The sequence below is a fragment of the Varanus komodoensis genome, unplaced genomic scaffold (genome assembly GCF_004798865.1).
Source record: "Varanus komodoensis strain SLA01 unplaced genomic scaffold, ASM479886v1 scaffold24, whole genome shotgun sequence".
In the NCBI taxonomy this organism is placed as follows: domain Eukaryota; kingdom Metazoa; phylum Chordata; class Lepidosauria; order Squamata; family Varanidae; genus Varanus; species Varanus komodoensis.
In genome coordinates, this window is record NW_025335641.1 from 17,803,179 (window position 1) to 17,824,043 (window position 20,865).

General features: G+C 45.6%; 1 protein-coding gene across 1 annotated transcript in view; it reads right to left on the reverse strand.

Annotated features, from left to right (window-relative positions):
* The window catches only part of CRB1 (crumbs cell polarity complex component 1), a 140,574-nt gene that overhangs the window by 73,435 nt on the left and 46,274 nt on the right, over window positions 1–20,865 (reverse strand). The window contains exons 3-5 of the mRNA XM_044432255.1: window positions 11,237–11,432; window positions 7,406–7,545; window positions 5,626–5,808 (exon numbers count right to left, since the gene is read on the reverse strand). Of these exons, the coding sequence (XP_044288190.1) occupies window positions 5,626–5,808; window positions 7,406–7,545; window positions 11,237–11,432 (519 nt within the window). The remainder of the gene's footprint in view (window positions 1–5,625; window positions 5,809–7,405; window positions 7,546–11,236; window positions 11,433–20,865) is intronic.

Consider the following 20,865-nt stretch of genomic DNA (forward strand, 5'->3'; position numbering starts at 1 on the left):
GAAAGAAAGAAAGAAAGAAAGAAAGAAAGAAAGAAAGAAAGAAAGAAAGAAAGAAAGAAAGAAAGAAATTGAACTGAATTATTGAAAACTGAATTATTTTTACTCCTGCAGTGGTTCTCTTTGACAGGCTGAAAGGAGAGGAATGGCCTGCCATCAGAGCACCCCATGGCTCCCTGCGAGTCCTCGATCTGGATGTGCCCCTTCATGGGAAGAAGGCCAGCCTGCAGCAGTGATTCATGCAGAGGTGCAGCAGAGGGGCTTTGCTGTGTGCAGACAAAGTGACTGAATTACGTCAGTGGGGGCCAATCGGAAGGCAGCAGGGGCAGAACAGGGCATCATGCAGTGACACAACAGGCCAGTCCACATGTAAGCCATCCAGAGATGAAGGACGGCCTAGAAATATCCTAAATAAATAAATAAATAAAATGTCAAAATAAGATGAACTGAAAAGAAAAAGAAAAGCCATGGTGTGTTGGTTATTCACTCACTGAGCCATGCTACATTGCTGGATTGTTGACTGAGATGGATGATTAGGCACTCACTAGCTTGCTGTGGCTTGTGTCCCCATTTTTCCTTCCACCCACTCCCCACATGTATCCCAGCGGCCTCGGCAGCATCATTCCTCTATACTCCTGCTGTGATGAGCTTCTCGCCCCTGCCTCTTTCTTGCTTCGCAAAGCTCCTTTTGTGACATATGTATGCTGTATCTTCAGAGTGTTGGAAGAGCTTACTTTGCTTTTTAGGACTAGGTGTCTGAATATTTTATTTATTTTCTCTTTAAGCTTTTTCTAAGGCCCCCTTGGAGGCTTCTTGCAGCCTGGGATGACTGGCATGCCTCTTCCTAACACAGCTATGCATATAGGATGGCTTATCTATGTGCTTGCTATGGATGTTTGGCCCCAGTTTAAAAGAATGGATTCAAGCTTTCAGATTCACCCTGGGAGGGCAGGGAATGGAAGAGAGGAAGCTTCTATCCCCTGTGCTGCACAGGGGCCACGAGTGCTCACCCAGGGGTCAGTCACACATAGCTCTGCTGACCTGTCTCACAAGGCAATACAGCCAGTCACTGACAATATATTTATTTATTAGATGTATATCCCACCTTGTTTTCTTTTTTTGAAGAACTCAAAGGGGCTTACAGCATTCTCTTCCTTCTGTTCTCTGTCTTATCCCCACAACAAGAACCCTGTGAGATTGATTGGGCTGGGAGTCTGTGACTGGCCCAAAGTCACCCAGTTTGCTCCATGGGTAAGCGGGGACTAGAACCCAGATCTCCTGAGTCCCAGTCTTGTGCTCTTAACCACTTCATCACTCTGGTTTTTACTGCCACACAGGCTCTCAGCTTCCAGCTGTAGGGGTAGAGGGCATTATGAAGAACACCTGGGGACCTTGCCCCTCTTACCAGGCATCCCTGTAGCTCTTTCATACAAGGCATGCAGAACTCAGGCTGTTGGCTATACATGTCAGAAGACCCAACCTTGAAATGGAGTCATCTTGAGCAAAATGGTCCTGGGTTCCTAGGGTGGCTTGTGCATGGCTAACAGTCCATGCTTAAGCCATTAAGCTGGCCTCAGACAACACAAGAAGCTACTCTGAAGCATAAGAGTGACAACCCATGGTGGGCTGCCATTTTGTGCAATCCAGGTCAATGAATATTTGGACCCATGAAACAAGGCAAGTCAGTAGTTTCAGCACCATGGAAAGCTCCAAGTGAGCAACTTGCTCCAATAAAGGTGCCACCTTATGAGTTCCTCCATCCTGTCTATCTCTCTGAAGCTCCATGTTATGTCTTGACCAGAAGGTGGGTACTTCTCTCTTTTATGTTCTACCTGGTGTGTTTCTTTCTACCTGGTGTGTTCCTCTCTACCACATTTGCCCAATGGGCAAATGTGGTAGAGAGGAACTTAATTTCACTGGGGAATCAGGGTTGGGGTTGGGGGAAAAACACCCATGAAGGATCTGGCTGGACTTCCAGACAGTGTTACCATTGACTTCAGGTTTAACATCAGGAACCCAGTCTAGTCCGTTAGTGGGGGTAGCAGTCCTGAACTTATCCATCTCATCCTACCTGACTCTTAGCTCAAGGCTGGACTGGGGCACCTTATGTGTCACTTGGGCTTGTAGGAGCCTTCAGTTGATTCATTGATCACCACACGGCAGTAGTTAATTCATGGCACACAACTTGGGAACTACTGCTCTATTCCATCCCTTTGCTTCTGAATTTTCAGTCAGCTTACATCAAGTTGTATGGGATTCCTATCTTGAGTTAGACAAGAGATTCTTACTGCTTGACTTGTGTGGTCCTGTCCTCTCCCCGCCCCCCTTGCCTGTAGCATAAATTGCCATCTCAAGGAGATAATTTCACCTCATTCTTTAGCCAAGAAATTAATCTACATATGATTCAAGTGCCGTGACATTGCTCTCTTTCATGTTGGCTCAACATAGTGGGGAAGGACTGTAGATGCTGAGGGAACCCTTTCGGGGATTCAAGATGCCAGGAAACATAGTGGCGGTGGAAGAGACATCTGGCAGAGTCCTTCCTTATGAACCGTCTACCCCAAATGGTGCCTGCAGGCGATGAGTGCCAGATGGTGAACAACGTAACTGATTCTGACACTTCTCTTCCTGTGGCATGCAAAGGTTAATTCATTTAAGATCAATGTTATCCTTCTCCATCAGATTCCTTTGCTTAAAAGCTTCACCTCCTTGCTTTAGAGCCCGGTAGCAAAAGTCCTCACAACAGCAGCCCAGTTACTTAGCATTTTCCTCATTAAGCAATTCAGATGAAGGTCAACCCTTACCAGTGCTTTACCTGATGCTCTTATAGATCTGCAAACAGCTGAGTCATATGAGACACCTGCACTTCAACTATCTGCAGCATGACATGCCAGACATGAATCTTTGATTGTGCTCATCTTTAAAAGGCCTTGCTACAATACCTGGGTACAAGCTCGGGGCTTTCAGGTGCTCAGTTTTCCCTGTGAAATTTCTCTAGAGAGGCCATTCACAAGGCCAAATTAGAAAAGGGGGCTGAGTATGCACAGGATGCTGGCTGAATCACAATCATGATGTTTTGACCCAATTAAAGCACAAAGCCATCCGTTCAAAACTCCAAACACCATTCAGCTACTTCACAACTCAGCTCAATCACCAATCAATCACTAAGCTCATTCTTGTCTGCTGTAAATCAGGCCTAGACTGTTCTGTCTAGAAGGGAAACTGACCTTGAGAAGCATTGTTGACCAGTCCATTGGACAAACAGTGCATGTGACCCCAACCAGTGGCCCTGGAAGAACTGTTAGGAAAGAAACACGGGAATATCCTATCATTGCTGCAGGTGAAAGCTGGCTATTTATGAACCCACAGACCCGTTCACTCAGCTAACTGTCAAATGAATTATAGCAGCCTCTCATCAGCCTTGAGCTTCATTAATTTGTTGCTGATGTGACATTAGGTGGAACCCATATAGCTCCCTGAAACTGGAAAGGATTATTAATATATTCACTGCTGAGTTTTGTTGGTCCTTTGTCTTTTAATGTCATTGTTTTCTGACCCAGACATCAGCTGAGGAGGAGTTTGCTTGTATTGACTACTCAGAAATACCTTTCTTTGAAAATATGAAATTCAAAAGCCAGGGAACTTGTTCCATGTGCTGTTACACAAACATATATTATCATGAGAGAGAGCGAATGCAGATATGGTCAACTTTACCTACAATATTCAGCAAATTAAATTCATAAGAATTTACATGCTTGTATCCACCAAAATTTCACCTAGAATAGTTTTGCCTCTATCATGCTGGCTAGGCTAGATTGGAATTGAAGTCCAAAACATCTGGAATGCACCAGATTGGGGAATGCTTACACAGGGTTTTGTAAACTGTGTTTTTGGGCTGGAAATTCTGCAGAGGAATGTCTGGTTTTTTGCCTTGTGCCCCTCCCACCCATGCTAAGTAGCTGGTGCAGGGTGCCACTTTTCACAAATGGTCAGGGTGACACTGAGTACTATCGTAGGAAATACGTAGGAATACATAGAAATACATAGGTACTATCGTAGGAAATACAAATGGCAGCTGCTAGGTACACGTTAACGCCACCAGATGAGTGTATGCTAATGCAGGGGAGAGAGCACAGTGTGAAAAGCATCTTAGATTTGCAAGAGCCCTGCCTGGAAGAGTCAGGAATGCCTTAGAAATTTCTCAGAAGTTGTTCAGAGAGAATATTGTTAAGCATAGAAAAGCTGAAAGATATTTTGTCCACTATGGCTGATATTTTCCTGCAATTTGCATTCATAGGTTGACTATGATCACTGATCCATTCAGCTCTTCATGATTTATATGGGCTGGTAGTGGCTATTTGGGGGTTTCAGATGGGAATATTTTTGCAGCCTTACTCGGAAAATCTGGGGATTGAATCTGGGACCTTCTTCATGTAAATTCTATACTGCAGTGGTCATGAGCTCAGATCCTTTCTCCTCATTCAGATTACAGTGTACAGCACTAAGCATGCCTACAGGTAAGGAACAGTTTAGCAAAAGAGCAAGCATGTATGGGAGATCTTCCTCATATATCTGAGCTGAAAATGTGCCTTAACATAGTTATCTCTTCTTTCATCGCACAGTTGAGGTTCACACTGTGCTAATCAAACCTATGAGAAGGAACAGCTTTCCTGAAAGGTTGCACAGGTTATTTCAAACACTTTTAATAAAGCAATGAAGTCTGAGCCAAACCACAGAACACATCATTACAGGAGTTATCCAGTTAAGTGCCTTTCTCCTGCCACTTTATATATCTTTTTTCTTATATCTTAAGCAATGCAAGGGCCATACATGTTATTGAATTGTCATGTCTTAAATAGTCAGGTATTCAAGTAAAGAGGATTTGCAGTGGGGCAAATCTAAGTGGGAAGGAGAGGGGAATTTTGCCTTTCTTCTGGTGGATTAAAAAAAAAATCAATTCCCATTGAAAACAATGGGATATAATCCACCAGCCTGAGCTAGCATACACTGGGATCAGGTATATGTTGGAAGAATGTGGATTTTTGGATCTAGTGAATCCAAAGGTACCTCTTCTGCATTCCTATAACATGCCAAGAATCACTTTACTTCTGGAAGAAACACCACCAATGGTACTCCTACACTTCGGGAGTTTTCTATGGCCATCATGGAAGCCCCAGGATGGATGGGCCACTGAAAGTCAACAGAGAAGTCCTAACCTCAACCAGCCTTCGTGGAGGTTAGGACCACTCTCCAATATTTCCTGAAAAATCCACATCTTGGAGCATCACTTCCTCCGAAAACCATCTCCATCATTACCACCATTACCATCATTTTCTTCCATCCCATCCAACAGCCAAGCTCTCTGGGAGGTTCTCAACAATTAAATCTGGTAAGTACTTATGGGAAAAGTTACACTTTGTACACCATATATAAATGCAGAAAAATAAGGTTATCATCACAAATGACATTGTACCTTGCACTGGAACAAACCCATGACTTCTCCACACTAAGCATGAAATCATTGCTTGTAAAAACAGCCCTTTGTCTCTATTACAGAAGATGTCCACCAGGGGGACCCTTTGGACTGTGACAATTATGCCAAGTCTACAGATCTGGAGGCTGTATTACCTGTGAATCCAACAGGACAGTTGCAAACATAACCAGATGCTCTACGGTAGCTGAATTCTGAAGGCAGTTCTGGAATCCTTCCATACCAGTTTGACCATGACAGTTCCACACACACGCTCCCCTGGAGGCAAGGATTGCTGCTGCACTCATTCATGTCAATTTCACAGCGAGATCCCATATAGCCTGTGTGATTGAAAACAAGAAAGGGCATTATAAATTTAGGATCATCACTGTATTGGATTTGGGCTTGCAATAGGAAAGCAACTTGATTTCCCACCAAAGGTATACTGCAGAAGATTTGGTTTTATATTTTTCTAGTGAATGTACTGGAAGCAAAAAATGATGAAATGGAAGTTGTCATAGTTTGGGTTTATCATGAGAAGGCAAGACTCACTGGATATTCTAGGGAATCACACTAGGGAAAGTCAGGAAGCAGAAGAAGAAGAGGGAGGCCAACTATGGATAGATGGATTGCATAAAAGAAGCCACAGCCTTGAGTTTACAAGAGCTGGGCAGGACTGTCAAGGACAGGATATTTTTGAGATGTCTTTTAAAGGGATGCCAGAAGTCTGAGACAACTTGACGGCATGTAGCAACATCAACAGTGAACAGACCGGGCTTTGCGTGGTTTGGAATGGCCCTTAGTTTGGATCCAACAAAAACTTTCAGCAAATTTGAGAGACCAGGAGCATGACGTCATCTCTGTCTGGGTAAAGCCATACCTGCTGGCCCTGAGAGGTACAGTCCTGACTGGTCTATCCCACATTTCGGGAAGTTCCTGTCTTTTCCATTCCCCTGACTAGGCAGTTCCCCTAGGACAGGAATATAACACGGTCTCCCAGCCTTCTGACCAACCCTGCCTTTGGACTGAATAGACTGTAATGCTATATGCAGTTTAGGAAAGTCTCACCTCGTGGCTGAAAATATTACTGCAAGCTCCAACCACACGAACATGTTAACATACACTGATGTCTTAAAAACAAAATAACCCTGAAATGCTTATCGATATGGTCTGCTTACTATGTATGCCCACATAGCTATGTTTCATGGTCTTGACACTAGGAATGGACAGACAGACAAATAGATTACTGGAGATACTAATAGTAATGCTACTATTACTACCGATGAGAAAAAAGGAGTTGGATATGAACTATTTGGTTTCAGTCAGGCAGAAACATGGACTCAACTGGTAAATCACAGTCTCACAGTCTATAGGCAACCTAAACTTGTTTCTCGGGTGCATATTTGCAGAGGAAGTGAGTACAGGGCAGTCTGCAGGAATTCTTTGCCATGTGCAAAGAAGCCACAAATAATGGTACACAGGATGGAATTTGCCATTCAGAGAATGAGAGTTTCTTCTTAAAAGCAAAGCAAAGCAAAGCAAAGCAAAGCAAAGCAAAGCAAAGCAAAGCAAAGCAAAGCAAAGCGCCAAGATTCTAGCCCTTGTGACAACAAATTTTTGACAATGCCTTGTAAACACTAGGATAGGGTTCCCTGGGGTAGGATTAAGTCAGGAAAGGAGAACTAGGACCCTGCATAGCTCATTCCCTCTTTCCATCATTAGCAGAAATAGAATAAATAATGCATAGTAAGCCAACATATGAAAATATGTTGTATTTGCATAATTTATAAAGGTCAAACATTCAGCATATTTTGTACAGAATTTAGGTTGCTCCAATACATCATTTTAAATTTCCAGTTACTTTATCTTTTGCCAACAGCATGCCCAGCTGTCATAGGGATGGGTGCTTGTGAGAAAATACAGCACTCCAGAACTCACCTGGCCAGCAGTGGCAGATGAAACTCTCCGCTCTGTCCTCACAGGTAGCATTGTTATGGCATGGCTGCGACCAGCAGAGAGGAACTAGCATTTCACAGTGCAGACCCATAAAGCCGCTGTCTGTGCAGTTGCAGCTGTACCTGCATTGGAACAGAGAATCAAAACAAGCATGAGCCTTCCTTCTATAGCCACCACAGATGGGTCTTCAAGAGTTGTGCTCTCTTCTTTGTCTGGTGCAAAGCGCTTTTGCTTCTACTCTTTCTTTCCTGTCCTTTGCTTTAATTTAACAAATTGGTTCTATGCTCTCCTTGCTCAGGCCTTCCCTGGCTTGAAGGGTCCTTTCATACTGTATTTCTTAGAAAGGGTCCTTTCTATGATTCTACAATTCTATGCTTGGCTGCCTCTTCTGCCCACTTTGCATTGAGCCTTAGCCGTTGGGCAGCTCAATATCCATGAATGAAGAAGGGGATTGTCATGGCATTCCTTTTCCTCTTGCAAAGCACCTAGTCCTCCTCCACGCCATTTTTCTCCTGAGAACAACCCTGTGAGGTAGGTTAGGTGAGGAGTGAGCGATTGACCCCTAGTTACCCAGTAATCTTCATGGCCAAGTGAGGACTACAATCAGGGTTCCCAATTCCCCAAGTCCAACCCTTTCCATCATGCCAACTGGCTCTCAGGAAGGTAGGCTCTGCCCAACCAATGTGTCTTAGAAGGTGCCGGAGTCCTCTGGGGATGGTCTAATGAAAGCATGGGGACCCTTTTTAATGTCAGTGGCCTTATCACTTGGGAGATGTTCTGTTGGGGTCTGCAGGCTGGTGGTGAACATGGCTGGACCCAGTGGAGGTCCACCTTGGTCACCCCGCCCTGCTATGCCTCCTTTTTCTTATTAGCCTTGTTGTGTTGTTGCGTCCACAGTCAACCGGCTGGTAAGTGAAGGCCCACGGCTTCTTGTCATGTGTGAACAAGCCCAAGGAGGATGGATTGTTGGGGTGGTTGATGAACCACCCAGAACCCGTTGGCTGTTTCAGGGTTGTGGTTGACTGGACAACCACTCGAACAACCCACGCTTGCTGGATCCACATGTAACAAGAAGGAATGGCATGCCCCCACTGTAAGCTGCATGTTCAAAATGGCGGCGGCAGCTGCAATGAAGGACCACAGGGAAGATCACTCATTGTGGCTTCTCTTTTGGTGCAACACCTACCATGCCTTCTTCTCATCTTCTTTTTCTTCCTGCCCATCCTGGAAGATGTTGGTGAAGGGACAGGTTGTTCTTGTCGGGGCCTGGCCTTATCAACTCACAGAGGGCTTTTGAAATGGAAGCCAACATGGGGCCTAGGTTGCTCCCTTACACACACACACACACACACACACACACACACACACACACACACACACAGACTTATTATCCAAAGGTATTGAAGGGCTGAAAAGAGCTTTTATCTCTTTCCTGTGCTATTGACTATTTTTGTATTGATTTCCCATCCAAGATTTCACTTTAGTTTTCCTTTCGTTTAATATTCTCCAGCGCATTTCAAAAGCCTCCAGGGTTTTCTCTCTCTCTCTTCCACTTTATGTATCATCCAGTGCTTCACATTCACACTGAGCTGAACATTTTATGTATCTTTTCAAGTTCATATATTTTTCAATATTAAGAAATGGTCTCAGACCGAGTCAAAGTGATGGTCCATCTGCCTCTGTGTTATCTGCACAGACTGGCAGAGGGTCTCCAGGGCTTTAGACAGAAGCCTTGTCAGCCCTGCCTGCCAATGTTGGGGATACAGCTTCAGAATGTGATTCTGATTGTTTTTACTGCCCCAAAGCCCTCTATGAACACCTGAATCAGGCTATTGGTACATAAAGTCTGGTGGTGCCAAAGCTGAAAAGCAGTGGCTTCTAGCAATCGAAGCACAGAGTTTTCCCAGCTCTGCTTAGATTCTTTCAAATAGAGATGGAAGAAATGGATCCTGCAACATTAAACATGCAAAACTACTTAGCCATTCCCCTTCTCCATCTATCCACCCACGAAAAGAGAGAGGAAAACAGAGAAAGAATGCACTACATTTTGGAAGGGAAGTTTATATACAGTGCATCACTGAGAAGGCATGCTCCTTTTTCTAGACTTGAAATTAATTTTGCTTCAAGTTTGACAGCTCAGTTGATTTCCAAACGTGCAGATTCCAATGCTCATTCTCATTTTCCACAATTCATGTTTACACACCTGATACTGCATTTGTTCCCACCTGCTATGACATTTCATGATATTTTTCATTTATGTATTTATTTCACTTCTATACTGTTCAATAGCCCATCCTGATAAAGGAATAGGTTCATCACAACATTGTCCAGATGAGAGTCTCTGCAAAAGGACACCCAGAGCGTTCCTGGCACTGCAACATTTGCATTTCACTTTAGCTAATGAGAGCAATTGCCATCAAGGCAATTATTTCAATGGACAGCTTTATTGGTGCACTTTACACACTGGTATAACTAATGATTGTGATTCAGTTCAAGCAGAATAGGGAGTTCTGGCTCAATGTGGCATCTGTTCGCTTGCGATAGGAGAAGTTAGCGGTTTGCGTGTGGCAGGTTTATATTCCAGGCTTGACTTTTTCAAATGGTCCAGCTAGTGAAGCCATAATTTCTGAGGCCATTGAGAACCACCCACAAGGGGGTGACAGCATCAGCCAGTTCAGGAGATCCCGGGGTTTGCAGGAAAAAGCAAACAGGAATCCTTCTGAGGAAGAATCCTCTAGGAAATTGCCTAAGCAGCCTAAGAAGGACTGAGCATACTTGGCAACCACTGAACACGCTCTGCTTGCGGGGTGCTGGGAATAGAAAACTGGCGAACCAGGAGAATGGGAAGAAATGCTTGGATTCCTAATCAGGCACATGGCATGTTGTGACACATGATACAGTGTGGCATGTGGTGGGTGGTGACACGGGATACGTGATACACAGTGACTTGTCATAGGTAGTGATCCGTAATACTCCACGATATGTCACGGTATATGATATGTCATAGCATGTGATATGTCATGATATTTGGCACATGACATGGGGCGACACACAGCACATGGCACGCCATGATATATTGCGCTACGTCATGGCACATGACACACCATGAATCGCGATACATTGCGATGCACCCTGATCCACTGTGATATGTCATCTCATGCGATGCCACATCGTTGCAAGTGACGATAGACCATGACATATCACGGCATGTGATACATCCTGACACGCCGTATGTGGTGATCCTGGGCAATACAGGACTTGTCACGACATGAGGCATGTGACGTGGGCTATGGTGTGAGAAGCCATGGCATGTGATATGCCATGGAATGCCATTTGTCACGATAGGCCCAGACATGCTGTGACACTCAGCGACTCACGATGGCGCATGTGGTGATACGTAGCAAGCGATATGCTGCGATATGCCATGGGTCCCATGGTTGCTCTCACAGTCAGGAAGGACTTCCTGATGTTCAGCCGGAACCTGGTTCCCCGCGACATGAGCCTGTTATTCTGCGTCCTGCACTCTGGGATGATCAAGGTGCAATCCTGGCCTTCCTCTTCATGACAGGCAGAGGAAAATCTGAATTAGGTCTCAGAAGATTAATTAAGATTAAGATTAATTAATACTCAGGCATACTTCTAAGTCTCCCTGTACATCCCGGTTGGAATCAATGATCAAATGGTAAACAAAACTGGTGCTACTGGTAAACAAAATCAAGACCTTGATATTTCCATCCTACTTAAAGGAAAGGTGGTTTCAGATTACTGGGTTACAGGAAACATGTGCCTTCCATCAAAAATGAGCGCACATACCCATTGACAGCATCTACGCACTGTCCCCCGTTGAGACAGGGCTGACTTGCACACTCATCAGTGTTGATGGCACAGAGATCACCGAGGAATCCAAGTGGGCAGGAGCAGTAGTAGCCCCCAAGACTGTCATGACAGGTTCCACCGTTCAGACAAGGCTGGGACAAACACTCGTCGATTTCCAACTCACAGTTGACACCTGTAAAGAAAGCTAAGTACAGTATGAAGCTGGAATGCACGTCCAAAGTGCCTGTTCTGGAAGGACGTGTGGATTTATTTGCAGGTTTCTGCAAGAGGCAACAGTTTTCTGGTTCTCGGATGCTACAATTATTAGTAGAACAATCATTCTTTTTCGGAGCTGTGGGGGCAGAGATGCAGGTGTCCAGGGGCCACTGCAAACCAAAAAAGACAGACAGACAGACAGGCAGGCAGGCAGGCAGGCAGGCAGGCAGAGGGGGGAGGGAGAGAGGGAGGGAATACATCCTGCTAAAGAATGCCAAAAACAGTTCTGTTCTCCTCCCGCATTTCAGTGTGGCTCTGGCATTTTCTTATTCCCTTAGGGCACAATCCTATGCATATTGAAACTTTCAAAAACCCTCCTACAATTCCTGTTTGTCAGAATAGTAAGATTATAGGACTTTGCCTAAGGTTAGTGTGCGCGTGTGCAGGGGCACACGCACGTATGGTGCTGAATCAGTGGAGAAGTGTGAAAAGAGGTGGTGCTTCAGTGCAATGCTACAGGCGTTATTCATTTCACTTCGTTTCTATACCACCTCACGGTCAAAGCTCTTTTACTACTCATGTACTACTACTTTCTCTCTTAGTCCATTACGCCTCTCAGGACTAAGTCCTGTTGCATTCGGTGAGATTTGCTCCATAGCACATATGTTTAGGACTTCAGCCTAAGCCTTTAGAACTGCAGCCTAAATGTGTTTAGGATTGTTGCCTAAATCTGGACCAAGGATGCCTGTGCTGAAAGGAAGGAAACTCCAAAGTTCTAATAGGATGCTTGTAAACTGACCAAAGGAAGGGCTGAAACATCATTTGTGATTAAGAAACTGCTTTGGAAAGACCCTTTTAAAATTAGCATCCATTATTTCTTTGCTGAGGCTGTTATCAGCTCTGACTCCCAAACTGATGCGGGCTTGTCTCAGAGGTCCTGGCCTGTTGCACTAAGAAATCTCAGTGGTTCCTGTTTTCGCAGAAAGTCTAGATGGAGGCCAAAAGTTCAAGCATCTCCACCACTTCTTTTCTGGAACTGCAGGCTGAGGTACTGCTCCAGGGAAGCAAGTCCAATGGAAATCAGTGGGGCCTGATTTGACGAAAGCCTGTTTAAGGTCAGGATACCCATTTGGTGTGCCTTATAAAATGGTCTAATTTGGAAGATCCACCCATAGCTGCTTCACAGAGCACACTGGAATTTTGATTGTCTAGTGAAAGTGGAAAAGCAGAGAAACCATTGAAGACTTGCATTGTTTCCAACAAGCAAACTAATTATTAGGACCATAGGAAGCGCCCGTAGCAGTGTCCATCTAGGGCTGATTGCACTAAAGGGCAGCAACCTTCCAGCAGGGCCAGCCCCAGACGTTTTGCTGCCTGACGTGAAGAGCACAGCGGAGCTCCTCCATCCAAGCGCTGACGCTCCAGCAAGAGCCGCAGGCGTGCAGCAAAGTCAGTAGCGAGCAAGCTGGACCGAGGATCTGAGTCGGCACAAGGCAGCTGCCTGCGAAGAACTGCTGAAGTAAGATTCAGCTCCCCGGGCACTGGCTATTACTCACCCTCCTAAATTGCTGTTGCTCTGCATGGAGTCTGAGATGCTGGCCGATTAATCCTTCTTGTGCTGTGTTTGTTTCCCTGATGTGCGCTGCCCTTTTCGGTGACCTTGGCTGGGCTGAGCCTGTTAGGTAGACTGCCGTCTCTTGCCCTCGCATCAGTGCAGCTCAGCTGGGGCACGGATAACAGGGGAAGGTGCTCCTGGCTGGGCACAGGGGTCTCTTCACTGTGCCACCTTGGTTTATGGGGAGTGTGGCCGTGAATGCCCAACAGCAGCTGCTCAGTACTGCTCTGGCTGCATTGGAAAGGATCCTCAGGTCCGTCCGTCCTTTCTTCTTTGAGTTGATGCTTTCACTGACAAGCTCAAGAGCACTTTGTTTTCCCCTCCTGTGGTCATACTGGTCCCACTCATGCCTCTTCTGTATAGCCTGATCCTGCCTAAACTGGGAAGCTAAGCAGGGTCAGGGCTGGTTAGAATCTGGATGGGAGACCTGAGTCCTGCAGTGAGAAGACACTTGGACCCAATGGCCTCCTAGGTCCTTTCAACTGGATATTCTTTGTTTCCAATTGCTCTAGTACGCTGCACAATTATAGCGGCTCCCTTGAGCTGCTTTGACATCTTCTGTCCACCAGCACAGCAGAGGTGACAATTAATCTCTTGCTTTCACTCTCTCATTCTCATTTACAAAGACACTGAAGTGACTGTAGCTCTAGGCAGCCTTTTCCAGCTTGGTGCCCACCCATTGGCCTTTGCCATCATGACCAATTCCCCAGAACGCTGGCAGTTGTGATGCAAAATACCCTGAAGCATCAGTTTGGGGAAGGACACTCTAAGAACAGTAGGGGCTGGGTATCTCCAATCCAGTGGTGAAGCCCACACTTAGCATGCAGGTAGGGCTGGGAAAGACCCTGGAAAGCTGTTACCAGATGCTGTTGATTCACATTTCCCCTCCAAGTGTGTTGTCCTTCAATTCCAGTCAGCTCTGCCGGCCAGGAACCTAACACAATCTTGTAATAGGGAGGAGCTTCCTGTTTTGCTTCCTGTTTGGAGGATGGTGGGAGTTCTAGTCCAAAACACATGGGGTCCCAAATTGGGGAAGGCTGCTGTAGTGGACAATACTGAACTACATGGACCATGGATCTGTCTCAATACAAGATAGTTCCCTATGCTCCTGAGGCCTCTGGGCAATGCTGTAAATGGGCTGCGGACCTGGGGAATAAAGCATGGTGCAACCTGCTGGCTGCAAGGAAGTGGCAGCTGATGAAAGCCACAGAGCCACCACCGAGGTATATTTTTTAAGAAGGTGTTAATCAATACCAGGTGATTCTGCCTCAGGATTCACTGATATAGCTAGCCAATGACTTCCACAGACAGGCTGGATTCATACAACTCAACATGGTGGTTTCTTGCAGAGATTGTCTGTTTTGTTGTCTGAACTCTGCCATGGTATTTCAGTACAGCATGGATGGTTTTTAGAAACCACAGTAAGAAACAATGGCCTGTTCTATGGTTTCTACACTTCACTCTGGTTTCTCTGGTTGTCCAAACCAAGCTTTGTGGTCTACATGGTCCTCCATGCAGCTACCACAGAGTCCCATGGAAAGAGTGGCAGCAGCTGCAGGAGCTGCTCTAGCCATCCAGGGTGGGACTAAGTTTTAAGCATGGAGGCCTATGGGAGATGTGCCAACAGCAGGAAGACCGAGCAAGCAGGAAGACCACGCTAGTGTGGAAGCCACTTAATTGTCTGTCAGGCACATCCAGGCAAAAAAATGCACCATGGAAATGTGCACAGGGTTCCTTGTTATGACATATGAACCCCTCCCGTCAGCTGTCAATATGGTCTTACCCTTTTCCCTTTTTCCCTTTGTCAGGTAGGGCTCATCAGCTTGGGCTACACTGGCCAAGCACAGCGGAGTGAATGTAACATCACATTTGCCACTGGCCAATCACATTGCCTTAGTCTGCCATTCAGAGAATGGAGCGGTACTTTCCTGGAGGGACGGCATCACTGTGGCCCATTACATTTGCATGGCTCCGCTGCTTCTGTTGTGAACGTGATGGGTGTATATGAAGTACCACGAACACTGCTGCACACAAGCTCTGGTTTGATGCTCCAAGATCCAGGAACAACTCTGGGGCTTGTGCATCCTGCCCCCTAAAATTGCCTCTCGTGCATCCAGCCCCAGAGAATGAGCTGTTTGAACTGACTTGTGTGCATGCATCTGTAAGCATGCTCATTCCTCCTGCCTAAGCAGTCCAATCTTTTTTTCCCATGGTGGATGGATATTGATTAGCATATGCAACATATTCCATGCATGGAGGACAGCTGAAGTTAGGAAGTAAATCCCACGGTATGCTGCTGGTCCACCTATATGTTGGTCCACGGTGTGAACCTGCATTGAGACTAAAAAGTAGCAGGCATTACACTGAATAGCATCGAGCAAAGCTCAGTGGGTTTCGCTCTATGAATTCATCATACGTAATTGTGAAGCACATGCAGACACACACACAAAGTGTGCATTTGCCAAACTATGTCTAGTGACCGTAAATCTGTCAGGGCTTGTTAACAGCAGCTCTTTGTAAAGATTTGAGAACACAGGGACAAAAATAAATGCAGTGTGTCTCAGAGTCTCAGCATAGCCAGATTCAAAACTACGGGCCAAAAAACAGCCTGATTATTAACATGAAACCACAGGATTTGCTAAGTTGGATCAGGCCATTGGTCTGTCAAATCAAGTCACCTGCCCTAGGCAACGGAGCGAAAAGTCCTTTCCATCTATAAAATGTCTAGCCAATGTGATCCCTCTGGTCTCTACAGCTGCAATCAACTTGCAAAAACATGCACGAGACATGGCAGAGGAGGAGGAAGAGGTACAGATATATATATTTGTGTTGGCATCTGCATACAAAGCCCTGCCATAAATAAAAGTGATTCTAGGAAACACATAAAAAATCCTGCATTTATATTCCTCAAAATTAACACAGAAAACTCCAGTTTAGTCATTCTTTTCATGTCTCCTGTTGAGCAGGAGTATCCTGAATTAAAGAAAAAGGAATGTGCTAAAGTTTAAGATGCAGAGTTGTCCAGTAAGTAGATGATTTGGATGGATATCACTTGGAAATTGAATGGTGGCAATGAAGGAAAATGGATCTGTTCCCCATGTGGGCAACACTCCTTGGAAATATTGTTTTCTTTCTGCCTCAGTTTCCCATCTTCAATAGCCTGCCCCACGGGGGTCATGTGAGGAGATGACCATAATGAAAAAAGATTGTTACTCTTGGGGATAGGATATATCTCTATTAAAATACAGGCAGTCCTCGAGTTATGAATGCCCGAATTATGAGAAACCCATACTTACAAACTGTCATAAAGTTTATTATTTTTTTAAATACTGCAGAAAAGTGTCATCACCATAGACAGAGAGGAAGTGAAAGGGCAGAGAGGGAGGCTCCAAACATGCATTCCTGCTGTGCCTATCCAGAGAGGAAAATCTCTCAGACATTGGTGCAAAGAGGAGGCATTGCTGAGTTTGGGCAGGGGAGAGGGGTTGAGATATCCATGGTTTCCCCTTTTTAATGGGATCCTAAACCCCTAAGCCCTTTAAATGTGGAGAGCCCACCATAGGTGATCCAACGTACATACAAATTCAACTTAAAGATGAATTTCTGTTTTCTGAGGAATAGAACTTGTTTGTAACCTGGGGACGGCCTGGAAAAGTACTGGATGTGGTCCAGCAAAGTTGGCCAAGTTGGGACATTGTCACCAGACATTGTCTTTAATTTAATTGGATCCAAGTGGCTTTTTCAGTCATTTTATGTAGGTGTTGAGGCTCAATGTTTTAAAAGGCCAACAGGAAAGTTAAACATCTCAGCTGATCATCCTATCTTGCTAGCTAGTTAAACAATAGTCCTTCCTCCAAGACGTATGTATCAAACCTGGTAAGGACTAGCCTGCCTTAATTCAGGATACTGGATGCCTGTAAGCCATTACAACACATTTTAGGGTTCACTACTGTCATTTGAAGTCCTAAACATTGAGGCAGGATATCTGGTTGACTGTTTTCCCCAGCGAACCCTTGAAATGTACCAAATAGTCCATTAGCCATTCCACAGCAAACAGTAGCCCAGTTTGCATGACATGAGGTTAAGCACCACCACGCATGTTGGTTCGTTTTCCTAAATTCCCTTGGTGTGACATCTGAATCTGACAAGGATGGATGTCTAGGGTAGTTAAGAAACCCCCCTAGAATCATTCTTGCTAGGTTTGGATGACAGAAGAACTTGGGTGGGGGCGGAGGTATCGTGCATAGGCTACCTGGTACTCATGGGCACCCCATTCCACAGTAGTTTAAATAAATCTCATTGGACTCTGTTAATTGTGCAGACAAGGGCACTGTGAAACCAAAGGACAGCTTCCTTTGTCCTGGTACCTCTCCTGTGGAAAGCTCTTCACATGTGGTCCAAAGGTGGAAACAGTGGTGAGCTTCGGATCTCTCCTCAAGATGCTGCAGTTTACTCGGGCTGCCCCGGAGCTGTAACTGCACTGCTTTGTTCTAGTGTTTTTCTAACATTTTTAACGTAGTCATCTTATTTTGTAGTGTTCCATATTGGTTTCAAAAATATATTTTGCATATGCATTTATGTAAACTGCTTAGGGATCTTGTATCTAGCAGTATAGAAAGATATTTTAATAAATGCAGCACATAAACAGATAAACATATTCTAGCATGCTGGCTTGGATCAAAGAAAGGAATTATCATACAGGTCACAATCCCGAATCTCACCATCCAGATGGGAGACATGGATTGGCGGGGCTCCGTTTGGCTTGTTCTGGTTTCCACCTGGAAATCATCCACATGGTTCATTTCCCAGGTTCATTGTGACAGTCTCTGCTTTTCTCCAGGGCACATCCGAGCTGTGCTGTACAGCACCAGATCGGGAGCCTGGGAAGTCACTGTCCAGACAAGCTTCCCAAATTCTGTGTTCTCTTTGGGTTAAAGCGGATTAACATAATGGCACAACACCGCTTGTTTGCCAGCCTATGTGGCCCCAGTTGTACTCCATTAATTCACAGCTGTCCAACACATGCATCATAAACAAAGTCACATGTGCAGCCCATTAACATAGTAAAAATGCAGATTCCTCTCCCTCCTCCCCCTTCCCCGATGGATTGCAGTGCTCTATCCTCCGTTCCTTGAGCACACTAACCTCTTTCATTTGTGTGAGAGTTATGTGAGACATTTCTCGGCTCTTTGAGTGGTGGAAAGAAGGCATGCCAGTCACATAAAGCAGGCCAGAGAGCCTATGGAGCAAATATGGAGCAACCCAAAAGCCAGGAACGAGAGCATTTGGTTAGCATTACCACTGGCGATTTATTGCAAGTCCTCAGCATACACATCAAAAGTTATAAGCTTTTTAACATCTCGGAGAAATGAGATGAGGCTGAATGATTTCCCACTGTGATTCATGGGTGTCAGGCTGGGATAATAGCAATAAGCTAGCTCCCTGTGACAGAGTAAATGAGGATTTTTATTTCCAGCGGGGACACCTTGGGGGTTGCATCCAAGAATCCCTCTGGCTTGTGCATTTAACACATCTCAGAGTGAGTTGCAGGAAACCAAAACAACAACCAGAGTAATAGCAAAACACCCCTCCCCTCCAAAAAAGCCTCTGATAAATCACATAGTTAAGCAGGCTTTAAAATCCAGTATTTTACTACCGTAGAAACAGCAAACTACCCTGTTATGGAATTATTGCCCTTATTATTTTACTCATTGCTGCTGGAAGCTGTTCTCAGGCCAATATGTCAACACAGCTAGTCTCTTTGGGTTTATATTTTATTCGTCACTTTCCTTTCTCTGTTGTCTCAAACTTTAACCCTTTGTGCATCTGTAAATTCGGCATCTGCAAAGACTCTTTAATTTCCTTTGAAGCTCAGGGCCAGGGGCTAAATCCAGCCCACCTGGGCTTCCAGTGGGTCCCCAGCTTCTGGATTGGCTGGATAGCCATGCTGCCTCTTCTGGCCATAGGCTTTTGTCCCCAGAGAACTGAATGGGACTGAGTGGTCATGAGAACAAATTTTCAGTGTGTTACAGAACCAGAACCTGGAAGAGTGTAAACTGGAGAGGAATTCTTCTGGCTACTTCCATGTAGGGAACTTCTGTGTGTCTGTGGCTCTTAAGGAAGGGAAATGAGAAGGCGGAAGTTGGTCCCAGTTGGTTTGGGAAAAGAGATGGGTGTGGGACAGGCCTACTTGTTCAATTGAGAGGTGGCTGGAAAAACCAAGGAACTGAAGACCTTAGTTCGGCAGGGATCCTGACCCTCAGGCCCAGGAGCTAAATCTGACCTGCATAGGCTTCCAATTCAGCCCCCTTGAATCCCCAGAAGGTCATGCCTCCTCCCCACTGGCTCCATCCCCTTTCCCCCAGTCACTGATAGTTCGGAGTTTTCTTGCTTTTTCATCCTTGCCCCCTTCTAAAAGGTTAAAATGCCCAAGGCTGAGTTACCTACGGTAAGACCTTTAAGCTAAAGTATGCTGGCATTTTTTGGTACATTGGGTTCCACCTCCTCTGCCTTCAGCCCCACCCACCATTGGAATACAGATTCCCCAAAACTGGATTTGACCCTTGGGAGCTATACAAGAGCCAGCTCTTCTCTCCAGGACTGGCTTTGGCAGTGCAGGTCTTCCTGCTTGCCGTAGTGCCTGTTCCTGCCCTCTCCTGCCTTGTCATGTTGCTTCAGCAGCGCAGATCATCCTGTTTCCTGCTCCTGGTTCCTGCTGTCTTTCCCACATCTTGCCCTGTCTCCTGCCCTGCTGGCTGGGAATCATGGAAGTTACAGTCCGACACATCTGGAAGGCACCAGATAGGTGAAAGGGGACATATTCTGCTAAAAATGTCTTAAGGCATTACGAAGAAACATGCTAGGAATGCATGCATGCCAGTGCGGGGTATCTGCCTGCAGAGTCAAATAAAGGCAGAAGGTGAAGACCTACGGCTCTTTGTCCTCGAAGTGAGGCGTTCCAGCATCTCTCCTCCGTGGGAGAACGGGGCTTACCAGCACACATGGGTGCCTCTGCTTTCATCTGTGTAGGTCCAATGAGAAGCGATCATCAAAACCACTTTGCCAAAGCCAAGCGATCAGTGAAAACGGAGCAAGAAGCACAAATAACAAAGAGAGGAGGATGTTGGCCGGCAGGGAAATGGTACCTAGTTTTCTCTCATGGTGAGGTCACCAACTTTGTGGGGCAACTCCAGGCCTGCCTAAAGGCATCATTTCTTCCCTCGCTCCCTGTTGAAGCAGGAGCGTCTTGCCCATCAAGGAGTCTCTTCCTGTGCCACTTCTACAGCCTTTGGCTTGGCTAACAAATGTTACAAACACAGCTTTCTGTGTACAACAGGAGGTCTGGGTTGAGTGTGATCATTTCAGAGCAGCCATGCTGGCTGTTAATAGGCTTCTCCTTCTTTCTCCTCTGTGCCTTCCCTGTTGTTCCACAGTTTCTCTCATCACTTAGCCTGGCCCGAGACACCTACTGGTAGCAGCAGGGTGGCAGGAAGGCAAGACGCTTCTTGCTTGAAATAACATTTGGTGCATGCCTGATGGTTCTGAACTGAGGCAGGCGTCCAAATGAAGCTTATGTCAGTCAACAGCAAAGAGCTGCTTTTGCCTTTTGATGAAACCCTGCACTCCATGAGATTTTTTCCCCCAAGAAGGGGAGGAAGGTGGCCCAAGCTCTCTCTCTCTCTCTCTCTCTCTTTCTCTCTCAAAATTCTCCATCTCTGAAAATACTTACAGTCACCATAATCACTTCCTAATACTGTACTGCATTTGCTGTTTGTCTCCTTGCCTCACTCAGAGT